The 20,740-nt window shown below is 40.3% G+C and overlaps 2 protein-coding genes across 2 annotated transcripts in view; both read left to right on the forward strand.

Annotated features, from left to right (window-relative positions):
• TMEM236 (transmembrane protein 236) overlaps positions 1–12,332 on the forward strand; it is a 50,572-nt gene extending 38,240 nt beyond the window's left edge. Inside the window, exon 4 of the mRNA XM_003831173.6 lies at positions 5,566–12,332. Coding sequence (XP_003831221.1) covers positions 5,566–6,149 — 584 coding nt within the window. The 3' untranslated portion in view covers positions 6,150–12,332. The remainder of the gene's footprint in view (positions 1–5,565) is intronic.
• Positions 12,333–18,824: 6,492 nt separating this feature from the next.
• The window catches only part of MRC1 (mannose receptor C-type 1), a 102,390-nt gene continuing 100,474 nt past the window's right edge, over positions 18,825–20,740 (forward strand). The window contains exon 1 of the mRNA XM_003831172.5: positions 18,825–19,152. Within this exon, the coding sequence (XP_003831220.2) occupies positions 19,092–19,152 (61 nt within the window). The 5' untranslated portion in view covers positions 18,825–19,091. The remainder of the gene's footprint in view (positions 19,153–20,740) is intronic.

Below are 20,740 nucleotides of genomic sequence, written 5' to 3' on the forward strand. Positions count from 1 at the left end.
AGTACAGTATCTTAGACATTCTAAGTGTTTGAGACAGGGAATAAACGAATGGATGAATGAGTGAGCCTGTAGTCCCAGCTAGTTGGGAGGCTGGGGCAGGCGGATCGCTTGAGCCCAGAAGCTTGAGGCTGCAGTGAGCTGTGATTGTGCCCCTGCACTCCAGCCTGGGCAACAGAGTGAGACCATGTCTCTAAAGTAAATAAATAAATGAATAAAGAAATAAATAACAGTGTTTCTAATTTACCTTGAAGTGTATTTTAATTTATTGCCTTTTTCCCCTTGTCCTCTGAAATTATTATGACTACCACTGCTTTGTGTGCCGAATGTTTTTTCAAAAATCATTTTAAAAGGACTGGTAATTTTCTTCTGCTCCATATATTTTTCTCAGTGTTATGCCTAAATCATTCATTTTTAGATTCCTCTAACCATTTTCCCCTTGGGAGAAATAGATCTGGGGGATTGCCCTAAGACTAGCCGTATTTGTTTCTGAGTAATTATGTTTTGGCTGCTGTGAATTGGGTAACAATCTCTTTGCACATCAGCTGCCTCTGCTGACTTCTGTGTCTTCATTCTACTGCCTCACATTTGCCTCTAAGTTGCTACTTTTGCAACAACCTAATAAACTTAGAATAAAATCCAAAACTTTTATCCTGGACCATAAGACTCTATAATCTGTCTCTGCCACAGACAGTGTGGTACAACAGTTAAGGGTTTGGGACTCAAGTTCTGGTCTTTCTACTTGCTAGCTGTGTGACCTTGGAAATAGTGCATAATTTCTCTGTGCCTCAGTTTACTCATCATTAAAATGGGAAAATAGGCTGCATGCAGTGGCCCATGCCTGTAATTCGGTGCGTTGGGAGGCTGAGGCAGGAGGATCACTTGGGTCCAGGAATTTGAGACTAGCCTAGACAACATAGCAAGTCATCCATGTCTCTATAAAAAGTAAAAAAAAAAAAAAAATTAGTCAGGTGTGGTGGTGCAAGCCTGTAGTCCCAGCTATTTGGGAGGCTGAGGCAGGAGGATCACCTGAGTCTGAGAGTTGGAGGCTGTAGTGAGCTATGATTGTGCCACTGTACTCCGGTCTGGGCAACAGAGCAAGACCCTGTCTCTAAAATAACATAAAGTGACATAAAATGGGAAAACCATAGGGTTTTAATAAGTGAGTTAAAGCATATAAAGGGCTTGGAAAAGTGCCTGATACGTACAAAGTTCTTAATAGTCACCAGCTCTTTTCCTCTCCCACTTCCTTTCTGCATCCCCCACCTCTCACCAAACTCCTTTCTTTCAGTTCCTGCTAGCTGAAGGATATTTACACAGGCCATTTCTACTACCTGCAAGTTCTTTTCTCCATTCTTCACCGAATCAATTCCTACTCATGCTTACTATCTCTGCTTAACTGTCAGGTCTCAGACGAGCCTCCTTTGACTCCCCATTGAATCCCCTTTGATTATCTCTCATCACAGAATTTACTTTCCTTTAAAGCCCAGCCACCATTTATTATTCTATATTTATTGGTGTGATTGCAGGAGACTCACAGTCATGAAGCTATGAGCTACTTCCGTGCTATTTGGGACGCCATTTGCCAACGTCTAGCCCAGGCTTGGTACGGCACTCTCGTATTTGCTCATTACAGGCAGTTGGGAGTCTAATGAATGCATTTTTAGCATCAGCTTTCTTCCTGGATGTTTTTAGGTGCCTTTTCTTTGTGATTCTTTTTTCTTTTCTTCCTCTTTAATTAATTAATTAATTATTTGAGATGGAGTCTTGCTCTGTCACCTAAGCTGGAGTGCAGTGGTGCAATCTCGGCTCACTGCAACCTCCATCTCCTGGGTTCAAGTAATTTTCCTGCCTCAGCCTCCTGAGTAGCAGGGATTACACACGTGCACCAGTGTGCCCGGCTAATGTTGTGTATTTTTAGTAGGGATGGGTTTCACCATGTTAGCCAGGTTGGTCTGGATGTCCTGGCCTCAAGCGATCCCCCTGTTTCAGCCTCCCAAAGTGCTGGGATTACAGGCGTAAGCCACCGTACCTGCCTCTGTTTTTATTTAGATAACATATTGTTTTCCTGTTCTCTTTGCAAGAGAAATGAACACTCTAGAAAATGCCTCACTACTGAATTGTTATCATGTGCCTTTGTTTTACGTTAGGTGTTAAAAACTTTTGGAGAACAAGTTAGAGGTAAAAATAAATCCATAAATAAACAACTAAGTAAAGTATGTAACAGTTGCCTACTTAGCCTCTTGTCTGCTAACAAAATGACATTTTCTTGGTCATTTAGCTTACACAGTGACGACCAAAAGTAGTTTCAGCAACTAGAATCAGATGTGGGAAACTAGATCAAAAGGCTGCTATTTTTACTTTTTACAGGGCCATGTGAACCTCTCAGGAGGTGATGAGAGCTCTCTCTTTATGCTTATATCTTCTATAGATTTTGTACCAATGAATATTGTTTTACCCAAACAGAACAAATAACAACTAACAACAATGGGAAAAAGAATTCCAGCTCTAAGTGGACATTTAGAAAGTACTTATTTGGAGAGAAAACTCACCCTGGAGCTAAAGGGAATAGTATCAAATCCATGACCCTGTACTTTGCTCCGAGATGTGCTTGCTGGTCCCCTCCAATGACCAAAAGATTTCTCAGCTTCTTTAACTCTCCCCAGCCCTCTGGGAGGCCATCAAAGCTTTCCAGCTAATAGTTCTAGTACTTCCTACTTGAAAAGAGGAAGCAGAGTCCCTGTACCCCCTAATTTAATTTGAGCTGTGGAGAGATATGAAGTTCACAGACCTAATCTCACCACATACACATGTATCTCATTAAAACCAAACTCCAGCTAAGAATTCATTGTTCATAGCAGCTGCTCTTAGCATCTGAAATGTTAAGACTCTCCCTGACTGTTTAAAAAAATGTTAATGTGTCACTTTTGGGGTTTCCACTTCCTGGCTTTGAAACAATGCTGAATTTGCAATCATCTCTCAAAAGCCCAAATTATACACTGTGTTCTGAATGTTGACAAAGCCATTTGGATTTTCATTATGACAGTTTCACCTACCAAGAGAGGGGAACAAAAGTTCTCTAGGACATGACATATTATAAGGCAATATTTTCTATATTGATTTTTAAATTCATTTTTATTTATTTTATTTTTTGAGATGGAGTCTCACTTGTCACCCAGGCTGGAGTGCAGTGGTGCGATCTTAGCTCACTGCAACCTCCTCCTACCGGGTTCAAGCAATTCTCATGCCTCAGCCACCAGAGTAGCTGGGATTCCAGGTGCCCACCACCACTCCCAGCTATTTTTTTTGTATTTTTAGTAGAAATGGGTTTCACCATTGGCTAGGCTGGTCTCGAACTTCTGAACTCAGGTGATCCACCTGCCTCAGCCTCCCAAACTGCTGGGATTACAGGCGTGAGCCATCACGCCTGGCTCTATATTAATTTTTTAAATAACATAAGAGGTGCAATGGATAGAAATGAGCATCTGAGTTTAAAAAGAGATGGTTTTATGAATTTTAGAATAATAAATTGTTATATAATTTTCTCCCTTACTTTAGTATTATTTATTAAGATGATTCCCACTCAGGCCACTGTGAATTCTAATATTGGTAAAGAAGTTTCTAAGGTCATGGGTGCTGACATTTACCTATCAATGATTCATACTGGAAGTAATGTGTCATCAAGAATTTAGATTATCTTTTTAGTTTATAAAAATGCTCAATTCACACTTAAACTTTAAAACTAATTAGTTACTTGTATAAAAGAAATTAGAAATGTATTGTGTCCTTTAAACAAACTCCTACTTACAGTAGGTAAGCATTTTATTAGTTATCCATAATAATTTATTTATTTTAAAATGTTTTCACATTCAGTTCCATGCGCTTCAACAAATTTTTATTGACTTTGTCTCTTTGACCTTTAGAGCTATTCGGTCTAATGGCTCCTTTTAAGTTTTGTTTTATCACGTCATATGGCAGCTCAGCATGTTTGCTGAGTAAACTTTGTCAAGTCCTGATAATTTCTTAGCAACCAAAATGGTGTTTTAGTGGATAAATGTTTGAAAAAGAACTCATTATACCTTCTGTGCATAAAAACAATGCCATCAACATTGTTTTAGGTCTTGAGATTTGAGAATTTGTACATAATCCAACCTCAACACCCATGTATACATGGAGAGGAACACACAGACACACACACGCACACACACACACAATGGTGTTGCATCACGTGCCCTATTCATTCAGATCACTGGTGTGTTGACCATGGCCACAGAAGAGATGCTTTAGGTTAACCAATCCTAACGATCACTTCTAGAATCTTTGCAAAAGAACAGCTTAAAAGCCTTGGATTCAGCATGTCACTCTTCACTATGAATCTCTAGTGGTCAAACAGATTCCCTCTAGGCCAGGCACTGTGGCTCACACCTGTAATCCCAGCACTTTGGGAGATCAAGGCATGAAGATCACATGAGGTCAGGAGTTTGAAACCAGCCTGGCCAACATGGAAACCCCGTCTCTACTAAAAGTTAGCCAGGCATGGTGGTGTGCACCTGTAATCCCAGCTACTCGGGACGCTGAGGCAGGAGAATCGCTTGAACCCAGGAGGTGGAGGTTGCAGTGAGCCGAGATCATGCTGCTACACTCCAGCTTGGGTGACAGAGCAAGACTCTGTCACAAAAAAACAAACAAACAAACAAAAAACAATGGATTCCCTCTTAGCACCAACCTTCACGCCTGGAGATCTAGGGTATGGTAATCTCTGTAAGCCTCTTCTTACAAAATGACAGGGCCTTTGTCTTATAAAATGACAAGGTTGGATTGGGGGACTTTTAGATTCACTTGATTTTATGACACTCAAATGTTTTATAATTAGCTCATGATCTATTGCATCTAGACAGGTAATAGCAGCCATAAAGTTAAGAGTTTGTCAATTGGAGTCAAACAAATCTAGGTGTGAATTGCAGCTCTGCCCAATACTAACTGCATTTGAATATTGGCGTTCTTTAACCTCTCAAGCCCCAGTTTCCATAGTTGTAAAATGGGATAGTAATCCCTATTTTCTAAGCTCTGTTCTGAGGATTAAATGAGATAATATGTGAAAGCGTATAGCTTAGAAACCAATAATGTTTGTTATTATGGAGTGGTAAAAAATGACTTCGGATCTGAATCCAGGAAAATACCAAGACACCAAGAGCCTTCTCCACCTCTATGTTTTTTCAATGTGCTTCTTCAGTGTTATCTTGAAATTCCATGGGTAAAATCGGCCTCAAATAATAGAATATGTGGGGAGGGAGAGCATCAGGATAAATAGCTAATGCATGTGAGGCTTAATATCTAGGTGATGGGTTGACAGGTGCAGCACGCCACCATGGCACATTTGCCTATGTAACAAACCTGCACGTCCTGCACATGTATCCTGGAACTTAAAATAAAATAAAATTAAATTAAGTGAAAAACAAAAGAATATGGAGAATTCCACCTTTAAATGGAATTTTAAATTTGAATAACATTTGAGCTAAAATGGATACATTTTAAAAACTAAAATGTAAATAAATCTGTTAATTGCAGGTAGCGAAAATGGACACATCCATTCAGCCTCTTTGCAACACATAAAAACTGTGACGGAGCAAGTGAGGCAAAGTCAAGAAAACGCTGCATCTCCCCAGGCAACCAACAGCACCCAGGTGTCGCAGCCATCAGGAGCCATGACACGGAGCCAGGAGTCTGTGTTCATGGGACCCCAGGAGCCCTCCTGTGACTCCGGAATCCTGAGAATGATGTCCCGGCGAGATGTCCGGGCAGAGTTATTCTTATGGAGCTTTCTCCTGTGGTCTGACACGATAGAAATGGTGCGTGTGGCTGGTCACCCCAACGTGTACAAGTCAAGCTGGCTATACCCAGTCTACATATTCAGTTTTATTTCTCTCCTTCGAATTACATTCACTCCCCAAAACCCTCTTCTCAATTCCCTGAGTGTCCTGCTGCAAGATTTACCATTCGTTTTTGTTAGACTTGGTTTAATCATTGCCCTGGGGACTATCACACCCGTACTGGGCCTGTGTAAAAATATCCTCGTGACTCTCTCTTACATTTACTTCAACTACCTAACCAGACTCAGGATTTTTTCTGCCTTTGAAATGTCTCCATTTTAAAAAGAAAATGGGATCTAGTAAGGCCTCTTTGTGATACCTGTGTGCACATTTGTAATCCTTCTTTTTTTCTTGGGGCGTAGGTGTTTGCACTACAAAGGAAATGACTAGATTGTAGAGAATAAGCCATTTTTACTAACTCTAGCATATCAGTTTTTTTTTTACATATACAAATGGTGCTAAATTTAAGTAAAGTAATATTCTTATACGTTGGCTCTGAGGTATTTCTAGAAAATGATAGCAGTTAATTTTAGTTAGTTATGTATACTGAGGTACCCAACCCCCAGACCATGGTCCCAGTACTGGTCCGTGATCTGTTAGCAAGCAAGCAGACCACACAGCACGTGGTGAACCTCAAACTGAGCATTCCCGCCTGCATTCTGCCTCCTGTCAGATCAGCAGCAGCATTAGATCCTCATAGGAGCCCAAACCCTATTGTGAACTGCGTATGCAAGGGATCTAGCTTGCGCTCTTTAAGAAAATCTAATACCTGATGATCTGAGGTGGGATAGTTTCATCCCAGAACCCAACCCCACCCCCAACCCCGGCCGTGGAAAAATTGTCTTCCACAAAACTAGTCCCTGGTGCCAAAAAGATTGGGGACCACTGATGTATACCACGCTTTTTCTAAGAATACTCTTCAACGGAGCCCTTTAAGAAACTAAGAACCTTTTCCATCAAGTTAGCCCAAGAATAAAATTTTTATCTTTTATATAGATTGCATTATATGAATTGATTGATTAAATTTAGTTTTAAAAAACACACTTGAAATTATTGAATAATTTTTAGGTTATACTTTTTTTTTTTTTTTGAGACGATGTCTAGCTCTTGTCCCCTAGGCTGGAGTGCAATAGCGCGATCTCAGCTCACTGCAACCTGTATCTCCCGGGTTCAAGCGATTCTCCTGCCTCAGCCTCCCAAGTAGCTGGGAATACAGGCACCTGCCACCACGCCAGCTAATTTTTGTATTTTTAGTAGAGACGAGGTTTCACCATGTTGGCCAGGCTGGTCTCAAACTCCTGACCTCAGGTGATCTGCCCGCCTCGGCCTTCCAAAGTGCTGGGATTACAGGTGTGAGCCACCACGCCCGGCTGGATTATACTTTTTAAAAATTTGAAAATTGTAGTTTTAGGGGTTCCTTCAAACGTGGAATTATATTCTTTATTCCATTGTGGCAAGGGACTTTTATTCAATAAATTGATTTCAGCATAAAAAGCAATTCACTTTAACAGATATTTGGCTCAGTTTAAGGCTTAGCTGTATTGCCAGTACTGAAGTACTAATATGAGTGTTGTTTAGGATAATGAAGTCAAGGTACATCAGTAATACCAAGATAAAGTTTCATAATAAAAAACCATAAAGTGAAGACAGAGATTTCAAAGTAAAAGAATATTTTATTTGTGGAATTTGATACTTTGATAAATAATCAAAGTACAAGCCCTGTTTAAAATTAAAAGTTCGGCTTACAAATATAATAGCCAATGTATCAGTGTCTTATGTGATACAATATCATGGATATATTGATGTTATAAAATAATTAGATACAGAGTCATGCAACTTGCTTTCACCCTGTTGGGACACTCTGAACAGTCAGCACTGTTCATTTGATAGTAATTTTCAGATGCTAGAGAGATTTGTGAGAGGCTGATGAATGCAAGAGTAATGATTTATGTAGCCAGTTTCTTCAATGATCTGTGATAACAAATCATTAAGAATGAGACATATGGCTTAAGAATGAAGCTTAAGAATTTGACATATGGCCGGCTGTGGTGGCTCACACGTGTAATCCCAGCACTTTGGGAGGTCGAGGCAGGTAGATCACTGGAGTCCAGGAGTCTGAGACCAGCCTGGGCAACATGGAGAGATTCTACCTCTACAAAAAATACAAAAATTAGCCGGGCATGGTGATGTGCACCTATAGTCCCAGCTACTTAGGAGGCTGAGGCAGGAAGATTGCTTGAGCCCAGGAGGTCAAGGCTACAGTGAGCTATGATCCTGCCACTGCACTCCAGACTGGGCAACAGAGTGACACCCATCTAAAAAAAATAAAAGAGAATTTGACCTTGTATTATTCTACGCTCCACCAAATACCTCTCCCCCTGCCACCCTGTCTCCCTTTCCCTCTGTTTTAGGATTTTTCTCATACTGTAAAAGAAGATTTACTCACAGTTGTTAAAAGCTTACCTTCCATCTTTCTGATTTGAGGTAGGTTCTTTAACCTCTGTGGGTCCCCGTTTCCACATGTAAAGATTAACATAATACTAGTACTACATTAATAGGGTTAGGAGGGTTAAAGGGTAAAGAGTCCTTTGAGCACATTATCTGGCAGACCATAATAACTTGATAAATGCTAAGCATTGGAACGGGTACCAAGTCTCTAAGAAACAACTATCTCAATGCAGTTTTAGAAATTTCCTGTTTTATTCTTTTCTGTGGCCCTGCTCACCCTCTGGGAATAATCATTTCAACTTTGCATTTGTGAAAAATAATACATACAATCTTAAGGTTACTTCAGACTATACTTTTTCATCGAGCAGTATTGTATTCAAAAGTGATCGATCTGCTGAATATATAAATTGAAATGTACACAAGCCTTCATTCATCAGACATTTGAGTGTCTGTCCTCTGAGTTCCCATAGAATCTGAATTACAGCACTGTATTCATACTTACATTATGTGTTTACTTTTCTGAGTGTCCTATTAATCTTTATTCCTTAAAGGAAAGCCTGAGGGCATCTTGTTTAACAATGCATCTCTCTCTTCATCAATCAATGCTGCAGGGGCTTACAAGACTTATAACTTAAAAAAATTATAATACAAGGCTCAGCGCAGTGCCTCAAGTGCCAACAGTTTCGGAGGCCTTGGCAGGCGGATCACTTGAGGCCAAGAGTTCGAGACCAGCCTGGCCAACATGGTGAAACACCGTCTGTACTAAAAATACAAAAATTAGCTGGGTGTGATGACATGCACCTGTAGTCTCAGCTACTTGGGAGGCTGAGGCAGGAGAATCACTTGAAACTGGGAGGCAGAGGTTGCAATGAGCTGAGGTTGTGCCATTGCACACCAGCCTGGGTGACAAGAGTCTCAAAAAAAAAATTATAATACAAGTAATTACTTTCGAATTCTGCCATGGGTATCTTTTTATTATTAAGAAAAGCCTGTCATCAAGGGATTCATTTATGATATTCCTAAATATGAAAATATTTTATGTAAGTATATATTTATCTCCATATTAGAACTTAGCAACAGTGCTCAGATAAACTCAAAAGTATTACTTGAGTTTAGAATGCATTTTGTATCTAATATTTTAATATGAATGTGCCTGATATTTTCAGAAGTCACAACACTTTATACAAATAATGAAGGCATGTACAGAAGATTATGTGTAGGAGGAAAATTGAGTAGCTAATTTAATTTCATTTAATATTTTACTTAGAGTGTATACATGTTTATAGACTGCAAGTCTATGGGATTTAATAGATATTACAGCAAATTACACTGTGAAAACATTGATAGTTCTACACTGTAATTAAATGTTATATATATTATTAAAATTGTTAGGTTGGTGCAAAAGTAATTGAGGTTTTTGCCATTGAAAGTAGTGGTGCATGCCTGTAATCCCAGCTACTCGGGAGGCTGAATCAGAATTGCTGGAACCCGGAGGGCAGAGGTTGCAGTGAGCTGAGATCTCACCACTATGCTCCAGCCTGGGCAACAGATTGAGACTCTGTCTCAAAAAAAAAAAAAGTCAAGTACAGTTAGTTAAAGGAATGTACATTTAAAAATTAATCTATGATTAGGATATTAATATATAGTCTAATAATTTTATTGCATTATAATTATAAAGTAGTTTTATAATTTTATAAAATTTTATCGATGCTGTAATTTTTATAAAATTTTATTTATTTTATAATTTTACAAAAAATTCTAATACCTGTAATACACTTTTTAGTGCCTTTTCTTTCTAAAAGTTAATGTTTGAAATTACAATGTGTAAATGTTATCTCGTCTTGTTTTTCTTATTAGGGCTCCATTTCACTGAATGACAATTGCAATGAGGCATAGGAAAGAAAAGGGAAATGAAATTGCTTGCTGAAGTCCTACTATGTGCTGGGCACTATGCTGTTTGCCTAATAAATAATTGCCTTGTGCTGTGTACCTTGGAGCAGGGCCTTACATAGTGAATAGATCAATAGCTGTTCACAAAAAGAGCAATATACCACTTAGAAGCTACAGAACTTAAAAATGGCTACTTATACTCCATAGAAGATATAGTAAATAATAGAAGAAAAAAATGAAATGGCTAAAGACATTTTGTTTTACAATGGGGCTGTTTTTACATGTTAATTAAAATTCTATGTTTAAACAAATCTCTTGTGATGGCTGTTTCATTATGAGAGGATGCATTTGTATTAGTCAGTCCTCTAGAGGGACAGAACTAATAGGATAGGTGTATATATGAAAGGGAGTGTATTAAGGTGTATTGACTCACACGATCACAAGGTGAAGTCCCACAGTAGGCCATCTGCAGGCTGAGGAGCAAGGAAGCCAGTCCGAGTCTCAAAACCTCAAAAATATGGAAGCCGACATTGCAGTCTTCAGTCTGTGGCCAAAGGCCCGAGGGCCCCTGGCAAACCACTGGTGTAGGTCCAAAAGTCCAAAAGCTGAAGAACATGGAGTCCAATGTTGGAGGGCAGGAAGCATCCAGCACAGGAGAAGGATGGAGGCCAGAAGACTCAGCAAGTCTAGTCCTTCCACGTTCCTCTGCCTGCTTTTATCCTAGCTGTGCTGGCAGCTGATGAGATGGTGCCCTCCCAGATTGAGGGTAGGTCTGCCTCTCCCCATCCACTGACTCAAATGTTAATCTCCTTTGGCGACACCCTCACAGACACACCCAGGAACAATACTTTGTATTCTTCAATCCAATCAAGTGGACACTGAATATTAACTGTCACAGCCTTTATACAATGTTCAGCTTCCTGGTTGTCTGTCTCACATCCACCTTCTGTGCTCTGTAGTAATCAAATCCAAACACACAAACCGTACAGTCAGAAGGTGAAAAAATAGAGAAACAGAGAGCCACATACACCTGCCCACACAGAGACACTGAGAACCAGATCCAACTGCATTAGAAAGGTGTTTCCAATGTTTACAGGTGAGATTAATTAATGAATTCTAAATGATACAGTGCCCCTTCAGGTTGAACAATGCACAACCTCTACATCCCTGAGTACTAGTGATTAATAGCTTTAGTAACCTGAGATATTTGTATTAACAATTATTTACAAGAGCTTTTACATATATTACCATATCATGAAGATTATTTTTTGGAAATTTCATTAATTTGTCATTTGACAAATTTGAGTGCCTGTTATAGACTAGGTATGGTTTTATATGAATTTGAGGATAATATTTACTAAAGTAACACTTGCTGTGAAAGTGTGCATTTATATATACACAAATCTTAATTTCCCAAGATATGCCTATTTTTAATAAGATTATTTTTTATTTTAACTTGTAATTATTCTTATATTGAAATGGAAATAATGGATTTTTAAGGAATGCCTTCTTTCTCTACAAAACTTTTTTTCTTTTAAATATTTAACTCAGATGCCTTAGAGGTGTTCACAATATTTGAGTGAATAAATAGAAAATTTGCGTTTCAAATTGCTAAAAATTATACATAATCTTACATAGTTAGTGTTGTTCTGAAGAACCAGCCCAACATTGTTGTGTCTTGGTTTCCATCTGTAAAGTATAGGTCACTTTCAGATTATAAACACATGTTTAATCTTATTCTTAAAATTTGTTTCTGCCGGGCGCGGTGGCTCACGCCAGTACTTTGAGAGGCCGAGGCAGGTGGATCACGAGGTCAGTAGATCGAGACCATCCTGCATGCTGTCTAACACGGTGAAATCCCATCTCTACTAAAAATACAAAAAATTAGCCAGGCGTAGTGACGGGTGCCTGTAGTCCCAGTTACTGGGGAGGCTGAGGCTGGAGAATGACGTGAACCCAGGAGGCGGAGCTTGTAGTGAGCTGAGACTGCGCCACTGCACTCCAGCCTGGGTGACAGAGCGACACTCTATCTCAAAAAAAAAAAAAAAATTTTTGTTTCAAAAATTAAATGGGTCAAATAGCCTTTTAATTAAATTACTTTGTAAAATTTAGTATATTAAAACGATGTGTGCCAAGACAAACAAAACCAAATGAAACAAAGTATTGGTTATAGAAATACAAAATTCAAAGGTCCTTCAAATACTATGAATCTACACACTGTAGATTACAATAAATCTAAATATGTTATCTGAAGACAGTTACAATTAAAGCCTAATTTTATGTAAGTAATTGAATGCAAAGAAATTGGATTGCTATGATATAGTCGTTCTCTATTAAACTGTAAATGTATTGTTGATGTTTTGCTATGGTTTTGGTAAGGACTGAAAAATATGAGGTATAAGAACATCTAAATTTTTAAATTTTTACTCAAAAATATCTTTTTTTTCTTTTGGCTGGTAGGAATTATGTTGATAAGAGTTGAATAAATTTGTTCATTAAAAGATAGGCTTACTGAAAACACCATTTCTGAAGGGCTTACCAGTTTTATCTGTGAGAAATGATGTAACAGGTTATGAAAAATTTTGCCCAGCTATTTTTCTTGGAACTATTTCAGAGCAAAGCAGACACTAAGTTCATCATACGTGAAACTGAGTGGGTAGGAGATGGCTGGTGTTTGAGAAAGTCTAGGAGGAAATGACACAGTTGATTGTCTTGCCAATAAAAAAATGAGAATTTCCTTTATATTTTAGCTTGAAGAAAGGACTAGTTAAAAATAACCACCATCATCAATAGCTAACCAAAATTCAGAACCAGAACTTAGTAGAAGGGTGTAGACAGGATGGCATGAGTTGGATTTTTAAAAAAGTTTGGTAAAGGATACATAACACAATTATTATTGTAGTCATTTCAACTGTACAATTCAATGGCTGTAAACATATTCACCATGTTGTTTAACTATCACCACTCTGTATTTCCAGAACTTTTCATCATCCAACATCCAATGGGCTCTGTGCCCATTAAACAATAACTCTCCATTCTCCTCCATCCTCCACCTCCCACCCCTTAGTAAACTCTCTTCTTCCTATCTCTCTGAATTTACCTATTCTATATACCTCACATAAGTGGAATCACATAATATTTGTCCGTTTATGTTTGGCTTATTTCACTTAGCAAAATGTTGAAAGGTTGTACATATAGCAGGTATCAGGATTCCTTTTTACGGCTCTATAATATCCCACTGTATGTTCATACCACATTTGTTTATCTGCTAACAGACACCTGAGTTGCTTCTACTTTTTGGCTATCATAAGTAAAACTTCTTTGAACATTGTTGTACAAATATGTGTTTGAGTCCCTAATTTCAGTTCTTCTGGGTATATACCTAGAAGTAGAATTGCTGGATCATATGATAATTATAGTGTAACTTTGTGAGGCATTGCCAAGCTGTTTTCTGCAGTGGCTACACCATTTTACATTCCCGCCAGCAATGCCCGAGGGTTCCAATTTCTCGTATTCTCACCAACACTTGTTATTTTCTGTTTTTTTAAAGTAATAATTCTTTTGGGTGTGAAATTCTATTTCATTGTAGTTTTGATTTACATTTCCCTAATGACTAATGATGTTGAGCATCTTTACATGTGCTTAGCTTATTGGCCACTTGTATATCTTCTTTGGAGAATTATCTGTTCAGGTCCACCGACCATTTTGTATTTGGTTTTGTTGTGGTTATTGAGTTGTAGTTGTTAATATATTCTGGATATTCATCCCTTAATCAGATATGTGATTTACAGATATTTTCTGTTTTGTGCTGTCTTTTCACTTTCTAGATAGTGTACTTTGATGGACACAGTTTTTAACTGTGATAAAGGCCTTTTTATCTACTTTTTTATTGCTTGTGTTTTTGGTATCCAATCCAAGAAATCATTGTCAAATCCAATGTTGTGAAGATTTTATTTCCTGACGTTTTCTTCTAAGAGTTTTATAGTTTTTAGCTCTTATATATATTTAGGCATTTGATCCACTTTGGGTTAATTTTTGTATTTGGTGTAAGGTAAGACTCCAATTTCATTCTCTTGCCTGTGGATGGCCAGTTTTCCCAGCACAAATGCTGTTCTTTCCTCATTGAATGCTTTTGGCACCTTGTTGGAAATCAACTGCCCACATAAATTTATTTCTGGCCTCTCTATTCTATTCCATTGGCCTATATAGCTATCCTTATGCCCATACCACACTGTTTAGATTACTGTCATTTTGTAGTATGATTTGAAATCAGGAAGTGTGAATCGTTCAACTTCATTCTTTTTCAAAATTGTTTTGGCTGTGCAGACTCCCATGAAATTCCATATGAACTTTAGGATGGGGTTTTTCATTTCTGCAAAAAGAAAAAAAATCATTGGGATTTTGATAGGGATTGCATGAATCTATAGATTATATTGGATAATATTGACATCTTAATATTAAGTCTTCCATTTCATGAACACAGGGTACCTTTTCATTTATTTAGGTCTTTTTCTTTCAGCAACCATTTGTAGTTTTCAGTGGACAAGTCTTTTGTCTACATAGTTAAATTTATTCCTAAGTATTTTATTCTTTTTGATTCTATTGTAAATGGAATTTTCTTAATTTTATTTTCAGATTGTTCATTACAAGTGTATCAAAATTCAACTGATTTTTGTGTTTTGATTTTGTGTCCTGCAACTTTGTTAAATTCGTTAGTGCTACAGTTTGTGTGTGTGGTGTGTATGTGCGTGTGTGTGGTGTATGTATGTGTGTGTCTGTGGTTTGCATGTGTGGTGTGTATGTGTGTATTGTGTATGTGTGTGTGGTATTTGTGTGTGTGGTGTGTGTGTGTGTGTGTGTACGCTTTAGGACTTCCTACATTTAAAATCAGGCCATCTGTGTACAGAGATTTCACTTCTTCCTTTTTAATTTGGATGCTTTTATTTATTTTTTTCTTTCCTACATGCTCTTACTAGAACTTCCAGTACTAAGTTGAAGAGAAGTGATGAACGCAAATAAAGGCACCAATCAGAACACACAGTCCTGACATTTGGAGGGCTAAATCCTTGTTGCCTGGCCTGGCCTCACCTAGCTGCACTGGGCGTGTGGGCTGCTTCCCCCTTCACAGCTGCCTGACACAGCCGTAACCACAGGGAGAAGCTGAAATTCGCTGAAATGTACCAGCCTCTTTATCAAGCTCTCCCTTGGATGCTCCAAGTTTCTGACTAGACTAGTTCCAAAATACAGATGGTCCTTGACTTAGGATTGTTAGACATAATGATTTACCCACTTTATGATGATGTGAAATAGAAATGGTGCATTCAGTAGAAACTGTATTTTGAATACCCATACACCCATTCTGCTTCTCACTTTTAGTACCATATCCAATAACTTACGAGATACTCAACACTGTATTATAAAATAGGTTTTGTTAGATGATTTTGAAATAGAAGAGTTCCCTTATGACCCTCGCAGGTCGTGCAACAGGAATGAGGCTCGCTCCTTTGGTGCCCTGCTGCTCAAACCCCTAGGGGGAGCATGCAGCATGCAGATGGGCAGGTGCAGAGGCTGTGGGGAGTGCTTTTGGGCTCCACCCCACGGCAGCATCTAGGACTCCTGAAGCCCAAGTGGGCGTGTGTTACAGTGTGCTCTTTCAGCTATACCATCTGCAGACAGCTTGTGTTAGTCAGCTCAATAGACCCTCTGCCTTATCGCAAGGACAGGGAGCCAGTGTGACAGCCTGAGTTCTTGCCCAGTGTACTGGAAGAATCAGATCACATGTGGGCTGGAGGGTTGAGTGCAAGGTTTTATTGAGTGGTGTAGGTGGCTCTCAGCGAGATGGATGGGGAGCTGGAAGGGGGGAGTGGAGTGGGAAGGTGGTCTTCCCCTGGAGCCAGGCTGCCTAGCCCCCCAGACTGTTCTCCAACCACCGCTGGCCAAACTCCCCTTGGTGTCCAGATGTCCCTCTTCTCTCTTTCTCTGCTGTGCCACCCCACTGCTCTCCACTGCTCTATTCCTTCACTCTTCTCAATGTTTAGCACTTGTGTCTGTGCCCATTAAGGTCTCAGGTTTTTATGGGCACAGGATGCGGGGCGTGGTGAATCATAGTGGTCTTGGAAATGTAACATTTGCGCATGAAAACAGGAGTGCCTGTTCCCACTTAGGTCCGTGGGTACAGGTCCGAGGGCGGAGCCCTCGCCAGGGATCCTGCCCTTCTCTACCTAGCACTTCTCTGCCTCCTGTCCATATCAATTTTGCCCAATTGGAAGCTAATGTAAGTGCTCTCAACACGTTTAAGGTAGGCTACGCTGAGCCGTGATGTTTGGTAGGTCAGGTGTATTAAGTGCATTTTTGACTTACCATATTTCAACTCACATTGGGTTTAACAGGGCCTAATTTGATCATGAGTAAAGGAGCATCTGCAGTTGCTTCAGTCAGTTCCTGTCCATTTGATGGCTGCTTAGATGGAGGGATGAATTCCTGGAGTTTCCCACACCACCATCTTCTGTGACATCCCTTCCCCAAGATTTGGATTTATTTTTTGCCCCAGTGGCCTCTTGTAGCCTGATAAATCTTTGTTTCAACGAGGTCAAGGTCATGGGGCAAATTCTTTGTGGGGTGGTTGGCTGCATTTTGTTTAAACTTCACAGATTTTAGTACTGATCCTAATTTTTAATTTTACTAATGTGATATACACACTTATGTAATTAAAAAACAAACCCTGGGCCAGGTATGGTGGCACACGTCTGTAATCCCAGCACTTTCAGAGGCCAAGGCGGGCGGATCACTTGAGGTCAGGGGTTTGAGACCAGCCTGGCCAACATGGTGAAACCCCGTCTATACTAAAAATGCAAAAAATAGCTGGGCATCATGGCACGCGCCTGTAATCCCAGCCACTTGGGAAGCTGAGGTAGGAGAATCGCTTGAACCCGGGAGGTGGAGGTTGCAGTGAGCCCAGATTGCACCACTGCACTCCAGCCTGGGCGACAGAGCAAGACTCTGTCTCAAGGAAACAAACCAACCCTGAATGTGATTATATACATAATTCAATTAAATGTATTTGCTTCTGAAATTTATATAAATGTAAATTAGGCAGTCACTTTTGTATATGATTTATTTATATTTGAAAGCCACAAATGACCCATTTAAACTATTTTTTTCATAAGCCAGTGAAACAATGTCTGAGAAAGAAACATTTTTGTTTTGTCTGTTCTGTTCTATAACCATCATTTTTTTTTTCAGTCATGTACAGCCTTAGTGACAAAGAAACTCTGGTCCTCTGTCCTACATTTTCACTATCTTTTTCCCTCCGGTCAGGATAATCTCAAATTTACATGTTAAAAACAATCAGTAAGAGAACTATATCACATTTCTAATAGGATGGAAAGTTTTCAACTTTATCACAAAGACAACGAATGTGGAGGCTTTCCGTTTGAAGATAAAACTATTCATTTAAAAAATTTTAAAAATTACAATGTTTCCAGTAGCTTCTTTTTGAATTACTAACATATTCCACACTCTAGTAACGGTTTGGCCAGCTAATTCTGTTCTACTTTTGAACAATGACAACATAAATGTTTGGAGGGTTATTTTCTGCTTAATGAAAGATCTAGAAACATTTTTTATTCTAAGAAAGAATTCCACTTGCCTTTAAATAAAGATATACCTTTTGACCAAACAATCAGATTTTCTTTTTCTTTTTTTTCTTTTCTTTTTTTTTTGAGATGGAGTTTCGCGTCTGTCGCCCAGGCTGGAGTGTAGTGGTGCGATCCTGACTCACTGTAACTTCCACTTCGCAGGTTCAAACGTTTCTGTTGCCTCAGCCTCCTGAGTAGCTGGGCTTACAGGTGTGCATGACCACACCCGGCTAACTTTTGTATTTTTAGTAGAGACGGGTTTTCGCCATGTTGACCAGGCTGGTTTCAAACTCCTGACCTCGGGTGATCTGCCTGCCTCGGCCTCCCAAACTGCTGGGATGGCAGGCATGAGCCATTGTGCCTGGCCAGATTTTCTTTTTCTAGCAAGGGGACCCACTTAAACTTGAAGAGGACCGTGATGGTTGAGGCTGGGCAGCAAGGCTTTACTGCAAATCCTTTACCACTGTTTTTTCTGGCTTTCTAGAGAACGTTCTAGCAAAAGGTTTCTAGAACTTTCTCCTTCCTGGCCTGACTGACATTCCCTCTTAGGTGTAGCCTCCCTTTCACTTTTCTTCTGCCTGGAGGAAATGAAGCTCCACGGAACTTTCTCTTGAAACTTTCCAAGAAAAAAAAGAAAGGCTCTAAGCACTGAATGTGGAGACTGAAGGGGATGAGCTTCAACTCTGAAGTGTTTCCAGCGTAAAACTGTCCTTTCCAGGGCCCGTGTGGCTGTCACTTCAGAGTGGAGATTGTCTGCTGAGGGACCCCTGACTCAGCTGCTTCCCAGGGGAAGCTCCGTCTTCCGGCACAGGTATGGCCTGCAGCTTGATCTCCACCCAGCCCCATCTGAGCAGGCCGGGAGCTCCCAGGCTGTTTCACTTCTCTCCTTCCTGACTCCTCACCATCACCATCGCCCTCTCTCCTCCCCACCCCGCCACTCCTCTCCCACACGTGTCCCTTTCTCCCCTTCCTCTGCGTCTGCTCTTCTCAGAAGTTAGCTTACGAAGCAAAGTTGTTACTTTGAATTCCTGTTTTTCCAGCCACCCTCATGTGACAGGATGTCTCCTCAGTAGAGGCTTTCCCTAAATTCAGGAGCCCTTTAAAAGGGAGGGCTTCCTCTGTAGTTCTTTTCAGCTGGGCAGCTCTGGGAACTTGGATTAGGTGGAGAGGCAGCTGGGGGGCCTCGTTGTTTTGCGTCTTAGTTCCGCCCTCCTGTCCATCAGGAGAAGGAAAGGATAAACCCTGGGCCATGAGGCTACCCCTGCTCCTGGTTTTTGCCTCTGTCATTCCCGGTGCTGTTCTCCTACTGGGTAAGTCTGCTCTGAGGCAGGGGCTCTCTGACTTGGGGGGCCGGAGCCACACCTTCCTCTTCTGGGTTACTGTGAATGGGTTCCTTTCAACATCTTTGTGAGGAGGAAACGGGGTTCCCCTGCACCACGCAGTCCACGGCTAAGCCTGCTGCCTTCACCTGGCGGCCAGGCATGGGAGGCCTGGAGTTGGAGCGGGGGAGGAGGATGCGTCTCAGGTCTCGGTTGCTGCCCTGCCGGGAACCCTACAGACCTTCAGTGTCCTCCTGACTTCTCTCATCGCTCGTTGTTCCTTCCCTGTTTTCTTCGTGCAGAAATTTCCTGCTCTGTGGTTTACTCTTTCTGGTTTTCAATTCACACTGTTTCTGTCTCACCGCCAACAAACACCTTCTGAGTGTCTTTGGCTGGAAGGAGGGCAGCCCTGATGTCTCCCCGCGTCTTAGGTCCAAGGGTATCATCACAGATCATCCCCCCAAAAGTGATTCTAAGCAATTTCCATGCTCATTTTTTTTTTCTGCCAGAATCATTCAGACACTTGATTGTTAGAAAGTTCATCCTTATCTGTATTCTAGACTATTCAAACTGCCACATAAGCAGATCGATTCCTGTTTTTCTTCTTTTTCTGGAGATTAGAGATTACTCATTAGGAACAGCTCCAGAGTTGTTCAAATTCTCAAATACCTTTTCCAGTCTGTCTTTTCTATTTCTCTAGACTCAGTTGCTTAAACTTCAGGATGGGAGTGCCTCGGGGGATTTTCGTTCCTGGTTCTATTTGGAGATGATATAGAAGAGATTTCAAATTTGATTTTTTGATTTCTGATCCCCCTTTATTTCTATGAAATCAACAAACACTTGCAGAGAATGGTTTGTGCCTACGATCTACTCTATGCACTGATGTGAAGGCGGGTGGGAAGTTTCCTAGGAAGAGAGTGTTTTAGTACCGCAAAGGTTAAATCATAAGTATTGAGTGGTAGTGATTATAAAAACGCAAGTGAAGGCGGTATGGTTTACACCCTGTCTCTCTCACTCACCAGCTTTGCGACCTTGGGCAGGCTACTTTATTTCTTTGTGCTTTAGTTTCCATGTCTATAAAATGGAAAGAATAATATTACCTGCCCCCATCAGTTCTTGTGACGATTCAATGAGTAACAATATGTGAAATGTTTAGAACAGAGTATGACCCATAGTAAGTGCCTTATAAGTGTTAGCTATTAAAATCAGTGGCAGAAAAGAAGTACATACAAAGCCAAATAAAAAGGATAGATGAAATTAATTTTATTTTTATTTTTGAGACAGACTCTCATTTTGTTGCTCAGGCTGGAGTGCAGTGGCATGATCTTGGCTCACTGCAACCTCTACCTCCTGGGTTCGAGTGGTTCTCGTGCCTCGGCCTCCCAAGTAGCTGGGATTACAGGCATGCACCACCATGCCCAGCAGATTTTTGTAGTTTTAGTAGAGACGACTTTTCACCATGTTGGCCAGGCTGGCCTGGAACTCCTGACCTCAAGTGATCTGCCCTCCTCGGCCTCCCAAAGTGCTGGGATTATAGGCATGAGCCACAGCGCCCAGCCCTGATATTATTAATGTATTT

This window comes from Pan paniscus, chromosome 8 (genome assembly GCF_029289425.2).
Source record: "Pan paniscus chromosome 8, NHGRI_mPanPan1-v2.0_pri, whole genome shotgun sequence".
NCBI lineage: Eukaryota > Metazoa > Chordata > Mammalia > Primates > Hominidae > Pan > Pan paniscus.